General features: G+C 44.0%; 1 protein-coding gene across 11 annotated transcripts in view; it reads left to right on the top strand.

The window, feature by feature from the left end:
* The window catches only part of herc1 (HECT and RLD domain containing E3 ubiquitin protein ligase family member 1), an 80867-nt gene that overhangs the window by 35367 nt on the left and 25951 nt on the right, over positions 1-19549 (top strand). For 5 of the 11 annotated variants that reach the window (XM_035999675.1, XM_035999678.1, XM_035999680.1 and 2 more), the window contains 25 exons: positions 229-466; positions 580-752; positions 1734-1889; positions 2017-2123; positions 2208-2318; positions 2406-2576; positions 2870-3109; positions 3512-3595; positions 4833-5392; positions 7363-8008; positions 8583-8856; positions 8939-9176; positions 9294-9460; positions 9891-10007; positions 10795-11050; positions 12440-12561; positions 12673-12899; positions 13335-13603; positions 14621-14673; positions 14891-15091; positions 15615-15789; positions 16657-16924; positions 17445-17658; positions 18192-18451; positions 18546-18673. In XM_035999675.1, the coding sequence (XP_035855568.1) occupies positions 229-466; positions 580-752; positions 1734-1889; positions 2017-2123; positions 2208-2318; positions 2406-2576; positions 2870-3109; positions 3512-3595; positions 4833-5392; positions 7363-8008; positions 8583-8856; positions 8939-9176; positions 9294-9460; positions 9891-10007; positions 10795-11050; positions 12440-12561; positions 12673-12899; positions 13335-13603; positions 14621-14673; positions 14891-15091; positions 15615-15789; positions 16657-16924; positions 17445-17658; positions 18192-18451; positions 18546-18673 (5455 nt within the window). The remainder of the gene's footprint in view (positions 1-228; positions 467-579; positions 753-1733; positions 1890-2016; positions 2124-2207; positions 2319-2405; positions 2577-2869; positions 3110-3511; positions 3596-4832; positions 5393-7362; positions 8009-8582; positions 8857-8938; positions 9177-9293; positions 9461-9890; positions 10008-10794; positions 11051-12439; positions 12562-12672; positions 12900-13334; positions 13604-14620; positions 14674-14890; positions 15092-15614; positions 15790-16656; positions 16925-17444; positions 17659-18191; positions 18452-18545; positions 18674-19549) is intronic. The other 6 variants (XM_031323640.2, XM_035999681.1, XM_035999679.1 and 3 more) reach the window with 4 other exon arrangements.

The following is a 19549-nucleotide window of genomic DNA, read 5'->3' as shown; positions in this document are numbered from 1 at the left end:
TCAGTTGGCAGCTTCACCTGCAAGTGTATGTAAACTAGGCATCTGCTCTCATTTTTTTCCCCAATGGTGTGTGACAAGAAGCACAACCAGCTTTTAAAATGGGTTACTTAAGCTTGCTTTAGTCTCCTTAAAACAAAGCCATACTTGGGACCTGATCTAATCTGATCTTGGATTTAGGAGTTTCGCCTGATGCTTTTACCTCTTGCTCTTGTTCCTTCTTCATCCTAGAGGCCCAGCAGCGCCTCCTGCTGGTGACTGTGTTTGCACTGAGTGTTCGCTACCAGCCGGTGGACGTCTCCCTGGCCATCTCCAGTGGCCTGCTCAACGTGCTCTCCCAGCTCTGCGGGACAGAGACAATGCTGGGGCAGCCGCTCCAGCTGCTGCAGAAACCCGGAGTGTCTCAGCTCAGCACCGCCCTCAAGGTGGCCTCCACACGCCTGCTGCAAATACTGGCCATCAGCACTGGGTAAGAGATTAAGGAGGTTTAAAACTGGAGAAATGGCGTCGCCGTGACATCAGCACTTTGTAAACCTGAAGAAAAGATACCATTAACAGCTGCGTCCTTCCTTGCATTTGCAGCACGTATGCAGACAAGTTAAGTCCCAAAGTCGTCCAGTCGCTGCTGGACCTGCTCTGCAGTCAGCTGAAGAACCTGCTGTCTCAGGCAGGAGTTAGTCTTCTCTCTTCTGGAAAAGACCAGGAAGACAACAAACAGGAGGACAGCGCAGACTCTGAAAAGAAAGACTTCAGAGGTGAGTAAGAAAGTTGTTCTCACTACTCTTTCAATGGAATTTTTTTTTTTCAGTCCATTTTAGGCTCTGTTTACACGAATACGCTCGCGGGTGAAAACGACAAAATATTTTATCAGATCGTTTATTCGGTGACGGCATTTTTGGGGCTTAAAAACGCAAAAAAAGTGAAACCACCTTCCAGAGTGGAAATTTTAAAAACGCTCCACCCTTTTACCCTACTCTAAAGGGTAAAAACGCACTGTGTGTGTGTGTGTGTGTGTGTGTGTGTCAGGGCTGTCCTCGACTAAAGAAATTCTTAGTCGACTAACACTTATATGATTTTGTCGATTAGTTGATGTAATCGACAGAGCTGTGCTCTTTGAGAGGTGGTTAAGACTAGAAAAGCACAATATAAATGTATTTAATGAACCATCTGTAAAACTGAGTTTCTCCACAATTAATCCTGCAAAAGCACCACTTTAAATCTTGTGCTTACCAGAAATGTGATCATAAGTTTCTTGGAAATGAGTAATTAAGCATGAATAAGCATAAAAAATGACTCATCAACTAAAGAAATCTTAGTCGACTAAGACCAAAACGACCGATTAGTTGACTAATCGACTAAGAGGTGGCAGCCCTAGTGTGTGTGTGTCTGTGTCTTTGTCTGTGTGTGCATTGTTTGGAGCAATAACTCCACCTCCTCGTCTGTTCAGACAAAATTGCAGGATTCCAGATCGGCCCATCTGAGCTTTCATTTTCTCAATGGCAGAGCAGGATACCCAGAGCTTGTATTACACCTATCACCATTTCTAGCCACTGGGGGACCATAGGCAGGCTGGGGGAACTCATATTAATGTTAAAAAACCTCATAGTGAAATTTTCATGCCATGGGACCTTTAACATTTACTGAACCTGCAGTGAAAGTGAATTAAGGTTTGTATTTAATGAAATGTAATATTCAGCCCCTAATTGTATTTATGTTGTTATTGTCTTGTTTTTCAGCGTTGGTGCGTAAGCAGCATACTGCTGAGCTTCACCTTGGAGACTTCCTCGTCTTCCTCAGGAGAGTGGTGTCCTCCAAGGCCATCCAGTCCAAGATGGCCTCCCCTAAATGGACTGAAGTGCTGCTCAACATCGCTGCACAGAAATGCTGCTCAGGTACAACCAGCTTATGTAACACACACACACACACACACACACACACACACACACACACACAACACACAACACAGTTTAAAGTGAAAACATAGCTGAGACATTAACCCTTGGTGGCTGTTAATTCCAGGGGTCCCTCTGGTGGGAAACTTGAGAACTCGGCTCCTAGCTCTTCATGTGTTGGAAGCTGTCCTGCCTGCCTGTGAGGCCAACATGGAGGATGACCAAATGACACAGGTAAGCCCCTTACTGTTCTTTTGCAAGTCCTCATTAATGGACCTTTAGTCAGTCCGTGAGCTGATCTAGTTAGTTCTCTTCTAGGTTGTTAAGCGGCTGTTCTCCCTGTTGTCTGACTGCATGTGGGAAGCTCCCATTGCTCAAGCCAAACACTCAATCCAGATTAGAGAAAAAGTTCAGGAACTCAAACTACAGGTGAGCTACCAACCATTCTCCTTCCCTACCCATGTGTCTTGATAATCAGTGTTTGTTTGAGTGACTGATAGTTTCTTTAACACGCAGGGAGAGGCAGAGGAGGAGGACGAGAACCTTCCCATCCAGGAACTGTCCTTCGACCCAGAGAAGGCTCAGTGTTGTGTGGTAGAAAACGGCCAGGGGCTGACGCATGGCAGTGGGGGTAAAGGCTACGGCCTGGCCTCTACTGGTATCTCCTCTGGATGCTATCAGTGGAAGGTACACTATTGTATTATTAAAGCTACATACGTGGCACAAAAATGATAGTAATAGCGTTATCTTTGCTGTTGTAGTCCACAGTTACATTTTGGTAACATTTTAAGGGAACCCCTTATAAAGTCAGCTAAATCTACACAACAGGGCTCAATTAATTGCATATCATTATAACATGATTACAGTCGAGACAGGTCTTTAATTGATGGGAAAGTGCTTTACACAAAAGTATAAACTATCTCCTTTTTTTGGGTCATCTACCTGTTTTGATTCATTCCACGTTTTATTTCCTTTTGTAGTTTTACATCGTGAAGGAGAACCGAGGCAATGAGGGTACATGTGTAGGCGTTTCACGATGGCCCGTGCACGACTTCAACCACCGCACCACGTCGGATATGTGGCTGTACCGAGCATACAGCGGAAACCTGTATCACAATGGGGAGCAAACGCTGACACTTAGCAGCTTCACGCAGGGAGACTTCATCACCTGTGTCCTGGACATGGAGGCCAGAACCATCTCTTTCGGCAAGAACGGAGAGGTGAGAGACGCTAGCTCGGTATCAGAAACTCTACTTTAGTCTTCAGATGACAAGACTAGGGTTATATTCATGTGACACGCAACAGTTTATCATGTTTGTGTATATATAGTTTCTGTTTATATTTAAAAGAAAAATGTACACAAACTTACAATCTTACAATCACACTTAATCATTGCTAGCCTCTTGTTTGAGCCACTTCTCTTTGTCAATCCCTATCAAACTTTATCTAAAAAAATCACTTGACTACAGAGGAATAAAGCCTCTTGACTGGGACACTTAAATACACATGCATATTCATTTATTAATACAACATGTATCAACAAAGACAATCCATACAAGAAAAGCCAGGTATCTCCTCAGGGTTCTGTGTCCACACGTAACTTCTAACTTGTGATTCCACAGGAACCAAAGTTAGCCTTCGAAGATGTTGACGCCACAGAGCTTTATCCCTGCGTGATGTTTTACAGCAGTAACCCAGGAGAGAAGGTAAGAGCACATAACTGTCCACCTGTCTGAGAAGCATACTTCTTCTCCATCTGCAGGAGTTATTTTACCTCTGCTGGCTTGCTTGTCGTTTGTTTACAGTGACTCAACAGTTACTTCGGGATGAGATTGTTTTTAAATCTTCTTTTGTGGTATGATGTCTTTAGTGTTTTAATTAAAAGAGTTAACCTCCCTACATTGGTCCTTGGGACTAAGGGCTCCTGCACACTGCCTGCATGGCGTGAGCGTGTCAGCTGCGTGGCGTGTCCGTTTTTATTTCGGCTCCCATGGTAACAGGTTAGACCTTGCGCACTGCCTGCGTGACACGCACGTCTCAGGAGCAGCTCGAGCCACGCCGAAAACGCGTGCATGCTAGAAATAGAACCAATGCCTATTTTTCTCGCCACACGCAAGCGTGTTGGAAGCGTTTCCAGGCAAAATAGAATAGGAAAAGATGTTTATATGTCATTTTGTCACAAATGCATATTAATAAATAACATTTTGATGTTTGAAAGTCTCTAGGTTTTGACATAAATGTAATTTAAAAAAATAATAATAAATTATTGATTTTCAAATATTGCACCTGTCAATACAGAACAAAATATTCTGTAGCCTATTTTGCCGTCAATGCTGCTGACGTTGTCTTTGCTGTAATCAGATCAGTATATATTTATGTTTAACATGAAGTATACTACTGCTTGAGTGCTTGAGTCAATGGGAAACATCCATGTGTACAGACAAGGCTAGCAGCAGCAGCAGCAGCGCCGCGTCAGACATGTTTCTGGTGTGTAAAGACATAGAAAACGCAGGCAGTGTGCCGGAGCCCTAAGGGAACAAATTAGCTGTTGTGCTAATCACGGCACATTTATGTTGATGTTTTTGAAACGTCATTTTATTCTCTAGCTAAAAATGCCAGAAGATATTAGAGCGAGATGAAGGGAATGTGTGTGTTCATTGGTTTAAGCATCTGTGGGTTGTCCTGTCTTTCCTTTTAGCAGCTAAATTATCTAAGAAGTTGTGATGCTTGTAATTATTGTGCAGACTGACCAATCGGAAATCCTTTTTTCTGCTATGTTGTTCTGCTATTTTACTTCTGCTCTGTTTTAAAAAGTGTACAACTAATCTTATCTGAATTAATGGGTTTTATGTTGCCGTTTTGTTTATTTACTGTATATGTGGTATCTATGCATTTATTTTAAAAATAATTTATATATTCTGCTTATTTTTTAATTATTTCTAGGTTAAGATCTGTGACATGCAGATGAGGGGAACACCTCGAGACCTCTTACCTGGTGACCCAGTCTGCAGCCCCATGGCCACTGTCCTGGCCGAGGCCACCACTCAGCTGATCCGAATCTTACATCGCACTGACCACTGGACCCATCGCATCAACAAGACCATGATCGAGCGGCTCCACAAAATCAAACCGTGCTTTAGAGAGTCCGCCAGTGCATCTGGCAGCGGTGGGGGTCAGAGGCTGAAAAAGAGTCGCTCGGTGCAGAGCCGCGAGGAGCACGACGCCCAAAAAGAAAGCCAAGAAACGCCAACGAGGACAGAGGAGGAGAGGGGACGCCATGGACGGCAGCATGGCTTGGGCGAGCTGTCAGAGCACCACCTTAGGACACTCTGTACAGAAGTTTGGCCGGTGCTGGCGGTGATCGGGGGGGCGGATGCAGGCCTACGCGTAGGTGGGCGATGTGTGCACAAGCAGACCGGGAGGCATGCTACTCTGCTGGGCGTGGTGAAGGAAGGCAGTACCTCAGCCAAGGTGCAGTGGGACGAGGCCGAGATCACCATCAGGTACTGGGCGAAACGTTTTGCTGTGGCATATTTTTTGTCACTTTTCTTTGACATTTTTCTTTGTGTATATATTGCTATATTTGTTATTTATAGGGTTGCCCCTCTGAGTCGATTAGTTGATTAATCGAAACTTATGAGCACATTTGTTGTAAACACAAGTGGTGCTTTTGCATGATCTTTTGCAAGTTCTACAGAGTTCTACAGATCTATCCATTAAATCAATGTTCAATGTTAGTAGACTAAGAGAGAAGACACACCAGCCCGAAAATCGGGCGTCGGACCGTCTGGCGAGGTCGGTGACTCGAGTCTGTTCTGTGTGTCCCGTGCCGTCGGCTGTCCGAGGAGCCGTCGGCCTTCATTTTGGCCGACCCAACATGTTCAGTCGGAGACAGGGCAGTCGGGACTCGTCCGGAAATGGGGAGCGGATGAGCCTCTCAAAATCTGACGAAAATCTGAAATGAAGACAGATTCAGCAACTGCATGGCCTATTTCTCGCTTAAAATGTTTTCAGAAACACGTTTCGGTGAACTATTTTAGTACAATATGAGATCGTATTCTGAACGAGCCGCCATGACAGTCTGGCTGTGAATTTCCGGAGAAAAAAGAACCACGTGACACGTTCGTCCAATCAGCTGCCGGTTTTCATTTTCTGGGAAATAATCAGACTGTTAATGGAAACAATACAGAGAAGTGCCACCTGCTGCTATGGAGACGTATTACGTTTCGCGCACGCGCAGAGCGTACGCTCAAGTCGGCGTCGCCTCAGTGTGTTTTGAGGCATTTTTTGGACCTCGGGGACCCGACTGATCAGTCCGACTGGCTTTACTGCCGACGGTCGGCCCGTCTGGTTGTGTGTCAGGGCCCTAAGAAGTTCTTTAGTCAAGGACAGCCCTAGTTATTTATTGGTATATTTTATAGATATCAAATTGTCAACAAGTTAGGAATTTATTTTTATTTTTACAATGTCAGCCAGATTTTGTCTGTCACTGCTTTTGGCGAAACGTGTTTATTTTGTGACATTTAGGCCTCTGGAACCAGCTTTTACTTCTTGTATATTGTGAAATAACCACTTTAATGGGGGAAAACCCCTTTTAAAGGTGCTCTAAGCCATGTTGGGTGACGGCACTTCTTGTTGACGTTCAAAGTATTGTCAAACAAAACGTGGCTAGCTCGCCCCTCCCTCCTCCTCATCCCGTCCCCTCCCCCTCCCTTCTGTGCTTCCGCGCACTCACCCCCCCAACCCCCACCCCCAAATCCTTCTTGTCGGTTATTAGCTGGAACGCTGGAAGACTGTTTGTTATGTTTGGTGGTGCAGGTTGACCAGTTTGTTTTTGTTGGTGTTTGTGGAGCCTGGGCTGTCTACAGAGACCGAATTTTTTTTACAGTGTGTTCAGGGGACAGGCAGCTCACGAATAGTCAGGAGATGTTTTGCTGTAAGTGACAAAAAATGTTGTAGCCTAAAAAACGTGTGGCATCGCTTAGAGCACCTCTAATTCCTATAAGTCTATTGTTGGTCCAACAGCAGTGCTATGCGTGACTTGTTTTGTTCTAGGTACATATGTGACATATGCTGTTGTCCAGGCCTACGGTCATCAACAGTATGACCACATGGCTGATAAAGTGTATTTTTAAACACAGTTGAGGCTAAATGTTTCTTCACTGCCTGTAATCACATTCCTCTGACATTCTGTGCCCATTAGCCTTTTAATCACCTTTTCACCTTCTGTTTTCCTTTGCTCTAATTCACTGTTTTCATGTTTGTGTTATTGACTTGCCCTTTCATTATTAATCCATTATACTTCTGCATGGTCCAAAAAGTCATCGAGCGGCATGTTTTTTGCCATACCCAGTACCCACACATTCCATCTCTGTCTCTGTCTTGCATGCTGTGCTCTTTCTCTCCTGCCCTTTCCCTCACTTTGTGTTTCCTTCCCCTGTCTCTTTTCACTCTCCACTCCCTTCTATTAAAGCTTCCCAACTTTCTGGTCGCCTAGTGACACTCCATTATACAACCTGGAGCCCTGCGAGCCGCTGCCCTTCGACGTGGCGTGTTTCCGTGGCCTCACTGCCTCGCTGCTGTTGGACCTCACCTACCTTACCAGCATCCATGAGGAAACCGCCGCTAAGCTCAGCGCACGACGCCACGACAAGAAGCATCGCAACGCAGCCTCGACTGGGCATGAGCCGACCAGTAACGAAGAAAAGGCGGACAACGAGGGGCACAACCGTAATGAACAAAAGGATAACATTGGCGCCCCGCCCGCAGCAGCTCCGAACACCACAACCTCTGACCTGCGTGTGTCCCACAGTCTGGATGAGGTGAAAGCACATGTGGCACCCAACTCAAAGTCCGAGAGCGAGATCTCCTCTGTGGTTAGCGGAGGGGTAGGCGGAAATGAGACCCTTTTTACTGCAGCTCCTCCTACTCCTGCTGAGGGGAACAGGAAGAAAGGCCACGAGCACGGCTCCCGCAGTCATGAGCCTTCTCCTTCCTCCATTGCCACTCAGTCGGAAATCCACGCTGTGCAGCTGTCCTACCTCTACCTGGGAGCCATGAAGACCCTCAGCGCCCTGCTTAGCTGTAGCAAGTATGCTGAGCTGCTGCTTATACCAAAGGTACTGCAACTTGCTTAGTTAACCTATACAAGAGCAGTTTAATCAATCACATGTTCTTCAGTGGTATCAGAAAATTCTTAAGGCGAATAGTTTAACATTTTGGGAAGAGTTAGATGAGAAGATTGATACCACTGGTGTATCTTTCTGTTGAAATATGAAGTTATTTAGCTTAGCATAAAGACTGAAAACATGAGGAAACAGCTAGCCTACTAGAGCCTCTAAAGCACTATTATTACTCACTATTATTAATATTATATCTCATTTGTTATGTGCTGTAGTGTCTTCTGGAGTCAAATGAGTCTCTAAGGAGTCTTATATTTAACGGACAGATATGAGAATAGTATTCATATAATCTAACTCTCGGCAAGAAAGTGAATAAGTGCATTTCCGAAAAAAAAAAAGCTCAAAATGTTTAACTATTTCTTTATTGTTTTTCACCCCCCTTACCTGTTTTTATATTTAGTTTTTATATAAATAGAATAATTAAAATAATATGGAGCAGATACACAGAACCTGTGTGGCTGATGTGAGTAAAATCTCATACCTGATACCTATTCTCTCCTCTGACATCAAGGTGTTACCTGAAGCAGCACCCAGCGGGCACAATGCTGATCTAAATGCCAGCACTAGTGGAAGCACAGCTGCCACCTCGCCAGTGTGCCAGGAAGAAGTGGAGATGCGGGCGGCTCTGCAGTTTCTCATGCGCCATATGGTGAAGCGGGCAGTGATGCGCTCCCCCATCAAGCGGGCCTTGGGCCTGGCAGACCTGGAGAGGGCACAGGCCATGATCTACAAACTGGTCGTGAATGGGTTGTTGGAGGAGCACAGTGGGGGAAAGGCCAAGCCTGGTGAGAATATGTAGAGATTTGATGTTGTTTATTAGTGCTGGGAGAGTTCTTACTGTAAAAATAACAAACGTTTTTTTTTCAGCTTTGCCTGTCTTGTCATTTCCCTCAGGAGTGAGAAGTGAACCAGAAGGTGAGGGGGAAGGTATAGAGGGTGAGCAGTTGGCACAAACCCCAGTCACAACCAGCCCCTCTGCCTCCAGCACCACCTCCTTCATGAGTTCCTCGCTGGAGGACACCACCACCGCTACCACACCTGTCACAGACACAGAGACTGTCCCTGCCTCGGAGTCTCCGGGGGTCATGCCTCTCAGCCTCCTCAGGTCAGAACAGATGGCTGCGCATATTGTCAGTCAGCTAGTGTTAATTACCAGCCTTGTTTGTCATGTATGATTAAACTGAGATGATGATGATTTGAATGCGTCTCTGTGATGTGACAGGCAAATGTTCTCAAGCTACCCGACTACTACCCTGGTTCCAACCCGTCGAGCTCAGACTCCTCCGGTGTCCTCTCTGCCAACCTCTCCCTCAGATGAGGTCGGCCGCCGGCAGAGTCTCACGTCCCCTGACTCCCAGCCCTCCAGACCACAAAACAGAACGGGTACCTGTAAGTATGCCAGACTGCCATGCACGTAAACATGGCTGTTGTGCTGGTGAAAAGCTTGCACAGCTTGTTGCCAATTTAAGCCAACACAAACTGCACATTTTCTACCTTGTTAACTGTGTTTTTGAGTTAATACAAACAAATAGAAGACTGATATCCTTAATGACAACACAGGGTTTCCCAAAGAATATTATCTTTATATGAACTCTCTGGTTGATCACGGTCATTGATGCAAACATCACAGAGCTACTGGTACAAGTCTAATACCTAACTTTAAATAAACATAATGCTCTAAATTTAGTGTCCAGCTGGTGATTATCAAACTAACTTCGGCCTAGTTTCTAATCGGCAACACAGCAGTGATTTTTTCCCCCCACACATGCCCAGCAGATATCATATTAATTTCATTAATTGTGCTGGTTATTTGCTACAGCTATGTCGGACCCCAGCAGCAGGCTGTCGACATCCCCCCCTCCTCCTGCTATCGCTGTGCCCTTATTGGAGATGGGCTTCTCCCTGCGCCAGATCACCAAAGCTCTGGAAGCCACCGGTCAGTCTCAGAGAAAAATGCTCCTCACAATTTCCTCATCTCAAGTGGTCATCTTTAAAGGAACACGCCGACTTATTGGGACTTTATCTTATTCCCCGTATCCCCCAGAGTTAGATAAGTCCATACATACCCTTCTCATCTCTGTGCGTGTCGTAACTCTGTCTGACGCACCCACTGCTAGCCTAGCTTAGCACAGATCCTGGAGGTAACCGGCTCCATCTAGCCTACTGCTCCCAATAAGTGACAAAATAACGCCAACATTTTCCTATTTCCATGTTGTGATTTGTATAGTCACAGCGTGTACAAATAACAAGGTCACATGAGACACAGCCATCTTCTAACCGTATATAAACTGGGAACTATATTCTCAGAAGACGAAGCACTGCTACTTCTGCTACTCCAGGGGATACGGTGAAAGCTAAGTCCCAGTAAGTCGGTGTGTTCCTTTAAATGTCTTGTTTTTTGTTTTGTTTGACCAACATTTCAAACCCAAAGATATTCAGTTTACAATTTTATATAATTACAATTATATAAAACACATGGTTATCAAAATTGTCTGCTTTATACCAAGTAAATCCACAATGCAAAACAACCATGTTGTTATTAGCAGAGGGTAACATAATTGTGGCATTGAATTTGATATTAGTACTTTAACACAGCAGGTCTTATATCAAAGGTTGGAATTTATGATTTCCCCAAAAACTGTGTGATATGACTCTGAATATTGTGGTATGACTATCATTGTGTGGTTTATTGATGGGTCCAGTGTATATTCCTGTTATGTCAGGCGCTCGAGGAGAAGCAGACGCTCAGAACATCACGGTGCTGGCCATGTGGATGATCGAGCATCCAGGTACAGAGGACGAGCATGACGAGCCTCACACCAGAGGCAGCGGTGTTGGTGGTGACGGGTCTGACTCGTCCTGTCCGGGTGCAACAGCCTCTGCTGGAGGCAAATCTCTGGACAGGAGCCCGTATCTGTGCTCGCCTGGAGACATCGCCAGTGCAGATACTTCAGAAATGGAGGAGGGCTTCATCGAGAGGTACAGTTGGAATTGTCAAGTGAAAGTGCTTTGTGAGTTAAATAGAGGTTGGATCCACAACAGTATGCAACAGCCTATACCAGGAGACGAAAGATGGACAGAAGATAAACATTTTCTATGTCAATCATATCTTTATGAAAACCTGTGAATCAAATTCCAAAATAATTGTCATTTAATGGCAAGAAGGCTTTTCTATAGGAAACTAATTTCCTAAAACATTTTCTCCTGCAGTGATTATGAAGTATGACATCGTCAGATATCGAGTACACTTCGATATTAGACATATTGAAACGCAGACCTGTGGCAGTAAAATCGACCCGAGTACACTGCACATAATGGGACCCGGTCCGACTCAGGTCCTTGGTCAGAACTCTGTCCCTCAGAACTGGACCGTGAAGACCTTATTATCTTAATTCTAAATCGAAAGAATACTATCCAAATTTTAGTACCAGCGACAAAATGTACTGTTATAAAAGATGGGCAAAGTATAGACCAATGTGTGCAAATTGTTCTCATATGTTGAGTAAAACAGACTCTGTGGGTAGGTTTGAAATTTGTTAGCAACTACACGTTAATAATTCAAAACAATGTGAAGATCACAGCCATCATTATCTGCAGAAGAGAGTAAACCAAGTGAGAACCCCTGAAAAGTTCAGCAGGATATTGAAGTTTTTTAAAGTGTACGTTCTACTTTGAGTCAGTGAAAGCATGATAAACAGCAGAGTATGATGTCCTTGGGATTAATTAAAGTAAAGATTCTGTATTGCATCATCAGAAAAAAAATTACAGTTTACACTTTATGCTGAATGACAGAAAAAAATTGTGGCGGACCTCTAGCTCACCCAGTGTGGGCTGAGTCCTTTGCTGCGGCCCGGGTTCGAATCCGACCTCGCTGCGTGTCATCAACTCTCTCTCCCCCCCTTTCTGGTCTATCTACTATCACTAATAAAATAAAAAGGCCAAAAAATTATCAATTTTTTTTTTTGTAAATTTGTAAACGTATACAGTAGAGGTGCAACGATTAATCGATTAGTTGTCAACTATTGAATTAATCGCCAACTATTTTGTCATTTTTTTTTTATAAAAAAAAAAAAGATTTCTCTGATGTCAGCTTGTTAAATGTGAATATCTTCTAGTTTCTTCTCTCCTCTGTGACAGTTAACTGAATATCTTTGAGTTGGGGACAAAACAAGACATTTGAGGACGTCATCTTGGACTTTTTGGGAAACACTGATCCACATTTTTCACCATGTTTTGACATTTTTATAGATCAAACAACTAATCGATTAATCGAGAAAATAATCAACAGATTAATCGACTATGAAAATAATTGTTAGTTGCAGCCCTAGTATACAGTATATGAAAAGTCTATATTTGTGTACTTTGTAGTCCTGACGGTCTGGAGCAGGACAGTGCATCAGCCTCCAGCGGTGGTCCACTCAGAGGCCGCTCTGCTGTCGGTAGGAAACACCGCTTTGACCTGGCTGCGCGCACGCTGTTAGCCCGCGCTGGTAAGAATATTCAACAAAGACATCTTTTACCTTTCTTCACACTTTGTCTAAAGAAATTGCAGGTAAACCTCCCACTTCCTTACTTCACTTTAAACTTCCTCTCCTTCTAAGCTGGACTGTACCGCTCGGTGCAGGCACACCACAGCCAGTCACGTCGGGAGGTCTCATCCCTCCAACAGCAACAAGATCCGGGAGCCCTTTACGATTTCAACCTTGACGAAGAGCTGGAGATGGACCTGGACGAGGAGACCATGGAGGCCATGTTTGGCCAGGACCTCGCCAGTGACACCGACATTCTGGGAATGTGGATCCCGGAGGTACTGGACTGGCCAACATGGGTGTGTGTGACTTTCTGCTATGTCCAGAGGGCTGCCATCACCATTCTGCTCGTAACCTGCTCGTTACCTGCCCTGCATCACTTCTCACTCCCAGTTATTTCATACTATATCTGCACGCTGAAATGGATGGCTTTATGAGACAGAAACTTGTAAAAGCACACTCACTCCACTGATCTAATTGGCATGGAATGAAAGACTTAACACTTTTTCAATAACAAAATGATTATTTTCAGTGCTGATAATTGGCTGTTGCTTGGAACTCATTAATGCAAAGCTGTTGTCGATTCATATTTCTAGCACATCACATTGTATGGTGGCTTAACTGCTGTTCTGAACAACTCTGTCGTGTGTGTGTGTGTGTGTGTGTGTGTGTGTGTGTGTGTGTGTGTGTGTGTGTCTGCGTGTGTTCCTCTGTAATTGTACCACACCTCGCAGCACGTATGCGAGACAGACGATCGAGATGAAGTGGTGGTGTGCGAGTTGTGCGAGGCTAACGTGGCCAACTTCAATCAACACATGAAGAAGAGCCACCCAGGCTGCGGCCGCAGCGCTAACCGGCAAGGCTACCGCAGCAACGGCTCCTACGTAGACGGCTGGTTCGGAGGCGAGTGTGGGAGTGGAAACCCCTACTACCTGCTGTGTGGTACCTGCAGAGAGAAGTACCTGGCCATCAAAAGCAAGGCTAAAGTCCCCATTGTGGAGAGGTACGCACAGAAAGATTGAGTGAACAAGGACGCATATTTGTTTCTGGGCTATATTTTAGCATAATTAATTATTTTGCCCCATTATGACTTAGTCCGTACAACTAAGCTGCTTGTTATGGAGCTACTAAAGCTGATAAATTGTGCTGATATATCTACGTAAATTAGATTGATATTGCCCTAAAAAAAATCCAGCATTTATTACAGCGTTATTACAATTATGTTGGAAAATGTAACTGTTATGTGTCCTACTTACATTACTTGTTAAATGTGCTGTAGGTAGGATTGTGAAGATCCAGGACTTAGCCAAAAAATTTGATCACTGAACACTTCTCAGTCCCTCCCCTCTTTCCGCTAAAGCCCAAAACTGTTTCCTAAGCCCCTCCCCCCACAAGGGAGAATGGATGTGTGTGCATGAGCAGTGATTGACACGCAGTTAGACACCCCCCCCCCCGGCCCTGATTGGTGCATCTGAACAGGGAGCGGTGGATTTTTGCAAATCTCACTCCAGGCTGTAGGTGGAGCCAGAGGAGCGGGATTTTTTTTTAAATGACCTGCTTCATGTAGCTCTACTGGAACATAGGGTCAGTTTCAGCAAATATGACAGAAAGTTAGTTTTATAAGGCTTACCTACTGCACCTTTAACTAGAGCTGTTTTGAATTCCAGACAATGTCTGCCAATTCAGGTCCGGACATTGTCCAGAGTTTCCCTTTCCCACATGTAGGACACAGCAGAAGATTGTCCGTGTCAGACGGGTTCTCACTTACTGGAAATACTCTGTTTGGTTTAGGCGAGGGGTGGCCCCTGGGTAGAACATGCAGGAGGCAGGACATGACCACATTATAAACCCATATTTCATTTTTGTTTTTAAAATTGTGTTTTTTGCCACCTGTACCTGTGTGTCATGTTGGAGTCCTCAGGCATTCTGTTTTATATCTGTACTATTTTGTTCCAACTTGTTATTTAAAAGAAGTTAAACTGATACCTGTCCATGTTCTCATTGTGCGCTACGTATTCAGGTATAAGGGACAGGCTCCTGACCTCCTTGGAAAACAGGACAGTGTCTATGAAGGTAATTGTAAGCATTTCAAACTCAATTTGAAATTTAAAGGCATACTCTGTAACTTTTCCCTCTTTGGTCCCCCTACAGATTGTCTCATTGGAACTACAGGGAAAAGATACATAGTATGCCTTTAATGTGATGTATTTAATTTGTCTTGCAATGATACACAAGACGTTTGTGTTTGTCTTTGATTTCAAATTGTTTGCGCCTGTCCGTCCCGCTACAGAGGACTGGGACATGCTAGACGTTGACGAAGATGAGAAGCTGACAGGGGAGGAGGAGTTTGAGCTTTTGGCCGGACCGCTGGGTCTTAGTGAGCGCAGGATCGTCCCAGAGGCTGTCCAGTTCCCTGACAGCGACCCACTGGGAGCCTCCATTGCCATGGTGACAGCCTCCAACAGCATGGAAGAGACCCTGCTGCAGATAGGTGAGAAGGACAAGATCTAGGGCTGCAACTTATGATTCAATGAGTCACTGTTGGTTAATTTGTCGATGATTATTTTTTTCGATTTATCGATTAGTTATTTGTTCTATAAAATGTCAGAAAATGGTGAAAAAAGTTGATCAGTGTTTCCCAAAAAGCCCAAGATGACGTCCTCAAATGTCTTGGTTTTGTCCACAACTCAAAGATATTCAGTTTACTGTCACAGAGGAGAGAAGAAACTAGAACATATTTAGTTATACACATTTAAGAATTTTTACCTTTTTTTTCCCACAAAAAAATGACTCAAACAGATTGGTCGATTATCCAAATACTTGTTGATTAATTCAATAAAAGACAACTAATCGGTTAATTTTTGTTGCTCTAACAAGATCCCATTACTTCTGGAGACAACAACATATTTTATGCATTGATATTATATAGTCAAGTGAAGCGATTGGTTCAACCCTTAACCCTGTAAGCTTTAAAAAAAAAAATAGCAGTGAACTGAGCGTGTGTTTGTGTTTAGGCTGTCAGACCGCGGTGGATAAGAGTTCTTCGGGCAGGGTGACCCTCGGCGAGCAGGCAGCAGCCCTCCAGAACCCCCATGACCGAGTGATGGCGCTTAGGAGGGTGACGGCTGCAGCCCAGGTGCTGCTGGCCAGAAGCATGGTGATGAGAGCCCTGTCCCTGCTGTCTGTCAGGTAGTCTGCAAACTCCATCTGTCCGTCAGTGTGGGTTATATATGGCCTGAATATAGATCTTCATCTTGTTCTACTCTGTCTACTTTGATTAGCTGACATGAACAATAACAACTTTGGAAATTAAATGTTCAGGGTAAAGCTTTCTGTAATCTCACATACTTCAGTAATGTGAGATTAAAGATGCCCATTTCTTTAATTAGCAAAACTTTTATTTTTATTTTATAACAGCTAGGTCGCCGTTGCAAATGAGAACCTGTTCTCAACGGCCTACCTGGTTAAATAAAGGTTAAATAAAATAAAACATTGACTGAACAAATACAATAGCTGTCTAGCTATTTGTACCGTAAATACGCTATTAGTAGGATTTGAAAATTCACAACCTTTGTGGTAGAGTATCAAAAAAAGACCCTTCTCTAAACAGTGTCCAAATGTCATCAGAATATTTTGAAACATAATGACATAAAAAGTGGTTTTAATACAAAAAAATGAACATGATAATCTGATTACTCTTGGGAGTGATGTCTCAGACAAATTAAATTGCTCCTATTACAGTGTATTTCACCAAACTTTATGTGAAAATGATGTTTATTTGAGCAACTGTTCTTCATTAATTCAGAAATATTTTCAACCTTTGTCTTTGCTAACCACTAAAAAAAACTGCATACAGTGACAAAGTAGTTCGATAAAATTAAAGACATCTGTATTCCCCAAAATATTTTATTAATTTCAACCCTTTGGATGTAGAAAGTCAAACATTATTTTGACTATTTTAAGAATTCTCCTAAAATGCACATGTACACAGGTAGATGGAAGCAGTTTTCTGTCCGTTATGTAAAACATGACTTCCCTCCCTTCTCTCCCAAACAGTGGCTCGAGCTGCAGCCTTGCAGCCGGTCTGGAGTCTCTGGGTTTGACCGACATCAGGACTTTGGTCAGGCTGATGTGCCTGGCAGCGGCAGGCCGAGCCGGTCTTTCCACCAGTCCTACATCAGGCTCCGGCCATGCTGAAAGGCCCCGCGGGGCTGCCAAGGCCAGCAAACCCATCTCCTGTCTGGCTTACCTCAGCACAGCAGTGGGCTGCTTGGCCTCCAACAGTCCCAACGCCGCCAAGCTGCTGGTGCAGCTCTGCACTCAGGTACACAATGTTACTCATCAGCCTTCTGAGTTCATATCATGGCTTTATTGAGATCTGATATTTCATTTAACAGATCACAGTCAAGAGTCAAACATTATGTCTTTTCTGTGTCTCAGACAGGTAGTTGATTATTGACTGAGATTATTCACACTTAAAGTATTTTAGGTGGCATTATTTGCCTTCATTTAGATAGAGGACAAAGGAGTAGTGACAGCAGCAAAATAAGCATTCTAAAGACAGGAAGCCAAAAAAACATTAGCGCACTAATACCGCAACAATGTCCACTTTTCAGTACATGTAGCCATGCGAGCAATACAATGCAACAAAACACACCCAAACATTACTGATTATAGCCATTTTTTGACACAGCAATAGGACATATATAAAATACAACAAACATGATGGAGATCTTAATAAACATGTTGAAAGATGTTGATAACATTAGAAAAAGGTGGTATGACACAACGAGCAAGAAATTAAAGCTGCAACTCACAATCATTTAATATTCATATCTCTCCAGAACCTGATCTCGGCTGCTACCGGCATGAATCTGACCACAGTGGACGACCCCATCCAGAGGAAGTTCCTGCCCAGCTTCCTGCGTGGCGTGGCCGAGGAGAACAAGCTCGTCACCTCTCCCAACTTTGTGGTGACGCAGGCTCTGGTGGCCCTGCTGGCAGATAAAGGCGCCAGACTCAGACCTGCTTATGACAAGGCTGATCTGGAGAAAAGAGGTTTGTAGCTCGGAGGAGCAGGAGATACAAATCAGCTGGTGCTCCATGTTATCCAGTCCGTTGGTCACGGTTTCTGTGGATTTATTCATCTCATTAGTCTCCGAATAAATAATATTTCATATTGGCAGTTTTTGTGGAAAGTAAGTAGTTGTTTTTCTTGCATATTTTCCAATTTATCTTATTTTTCAAAATAACAGTAATTTAACCTACTTAACATGACACTGCCTTGATTAATTAAGCCACATTCCATATTTGTATCTTTCAACAATGTGTCAAAATGATTTACTTTGTGGCCTTTTTAATTTTTAATCATCTCATAATTATTATCATGTATTTGTGTTATTCATGTAGTGATGTTATAATTTATTAGTAATGTCTGTTAAGTCTTCATGAACACACAACTCATGCTTCATCCAGCTTGTTTCTCTCTGTTCATTGGGGTCACCTTTTGGTTTTTCTGTTTGTCACTTTCATTTTTGTTCCTTCTCTCACTCACCGGGCCACCTTGTCACTTTCTGTTCCGTGTCGAGCAGGTCTAATTGCGCACTTGTATGCCCATCCTTCCCATAATCCCTCCGCTGTAGGGCCTCTGGAGCTGGCCAATGCTTTGGCAGCCTGTTGCCTGTCCTCCAGGCTCTCTTCGCAGCACCGGCAGTGGGCCGCCCAGCAGCTAGTCCGCACGCTGGCCGCCCACGACCGCGACAACAACCATAGCCGGCCGCAGACCTTTGTCGACATGGCAGGGGACCTGCGAAAGTGCTCCTTCATCAAGCTAGAGGCTCACCAGAGCAGAGTGAGTCAACATAGGATGATGACTGTTCCCTGGCTGGGTCAGAACTCAAAATGTTGAATATAAACTGGTATTAAGTAAAGTCTCTTTCACTCAGGTCATCACATGTGGTTGGTGCAGTAAGAAAGGCCTGTTGGCAACGAGTGGTAACGATGGGACCGTCAGGATGTGGAACGTAACCAAGAACCAGTACACCCTCCAGCAGACCTGCATCTTCAATAAGGAGTAAGACATTCAACCTCAGTATGTTAATGAAACGCAGTGTTTCGTATGAAGTGAAAAGCTGTTGTACAGTTCACTGTGTATCTCTATCAGTTGATGGAGGCTATGTTTAGATTGAAACGATCTGAAGAGAAAACGCAGTAGTGGCGTTGCGTTCTCACTTTTTATTCCGTGTTTAGGCGAGCAAAAGTGTGTGAAATTCGACGTGGTATGCACACCAGGCGGCTAGGTGGTGGTGTGAAGCACTGCCACACAACACCACCAAGTCCGCGCGCCTGCGTAGAACCTTCCTCCTACTTCTCACCCTAGTAGCACGAAACCAGAACATGGCGACGCAAACAACAAAAGCTGACAATTTTGTCTGGACAGACGAGGAGGTGGAGTTATGGCTCCAAACAACCTTAGATTACAAAGGCACAACAGGGCGTGCACTGGGAGTCAACTGCTGAAAAGACTCTTGTATGTTTATCAGAGCTGCTAGAGCAACTTGAAGGTCCGACATATGGAAATAATCTGACATGTTTTTTTGTTATTTTCCTGTACTGGCGCATGCCTTTGATGTAAACGCATACGCGCGAGAGCCACAGTGAACAGATCGGAGCAGACTTTTGTGTTTTCACCCTTTAGACGGGAACGCGACGGTGGAGCGTTTTTAAGATTTCCACTCTGGAGGCTGGTTTCACTTTTTTGCGTTTTTAAGCCCCAAAAACGCCGTCTAAACGAAAGGCACATCTGATAAAATATTTTGTTGTTTCAAGTCCACATTGGAGTCACAAAACTGCCTTCTGACATTATTTTGATGCTTTTTTTCTGCAGCTATGTTATGTTTTATTTGATATGTTTATTAAAGCTGCATGAATCAATGTTTTTGCATAAACA

Source organism: Sander lucioperca, chromosome 3 (genome assembly GCF_008315115.2).
Source record: "Sander lucioperca isolate FBNREF2018 chromosome 3, SLUC_FBN_1.2, whole genome shotgun sequence".
NCBI classification, from domain to species: Eukaryota; Metazoa; Chordata; class Actinopteri; order Perciformes; family Percidae; genus Sander; species Sander lucioperca.
The sequence above is the reverse complement of the archived record's forward strand: the minus strand, read 5'-3'. Positions and strand labels throughout refer to the sequence as shown.